The sequence below is a fragment of the Penaeus monodon genome, chromosome 28 (genome assembly GCF_015228065.2).
Source record: "Penaeus monodon isolate SGIC_2016 chromosome 28, NSTDA_Pmon_1, whole genome shotgun sequence".
NCBI classification, from domain to species: Eukaryota; Metazoa; Arthropoda; class Malacostraca; order Decapoda; family Penaeidae; genus Penaeus; species Penaeus monodon.
In genome coordinates this window covers 33,839,620-33,839,997 of record NC_051413.1, presented here as the reverse complement: position 1 = coordinate 33,839,997, position 378 = coordinate 33,839,620, and the positions used below count along the sequence as shown (strand labels likewise).

Sequence of the window (378 nt, the reverse complement as noted above, 5' to 3'; positions counted from 1 at the left end):
ATGGATGATTTGTACGTGTTTCATTATGTGTTTGTAGTAGTTGCCTTATGAACCACCGAGGTACTGTTAATACTAACCTCAAAGAATTTTGAATGGTGTCATATGGCCTAAAAATGTCCTTGGTAATCAAACTGGGATTTTTCTCTGGGCTTGTCGGCAGATTCGGAGGCATGATCAGTGGGTCGACTTTAGGGCATCCGATCATGGTGCAAATTTGGATTTTTGATGCGACATATTTGGCATATACGGCGCATGCTGTATGTACGGGTAGATAACGGTGCAAAAATACAAGAGTATGAATGGATGGGTAGACAGGGAGGTAGATAAAGCGACAAAATAGGGGCAAGTAAGATAGAGAAAGGGTAGATGAAGTACTTT

General features: G+C 41.3%; 1 protein-coding gene across 1 annotated transcript in view; it reads left to right on the top strand.

Annotated features, from left to right (window-relative positions):
• The first annotated feature begins 203 nt into the window (after positions 1 to 203).
• LOC119591183 (cuticle protein 16.5-like) overlaps positions 204 to 378 on the top strand; it is a 2,240-nt gene continuing 2,065 nt past the window's right edge. The window contains exon 1 of the mRNA XM_037939894.1: positions 204 to 267. Coding sequence (XP_037795822.1) covers positions 204 to 267 — 64 coding nt within the window. The remainder of the gene's footprint in view (positions 268 to 378) is intronic.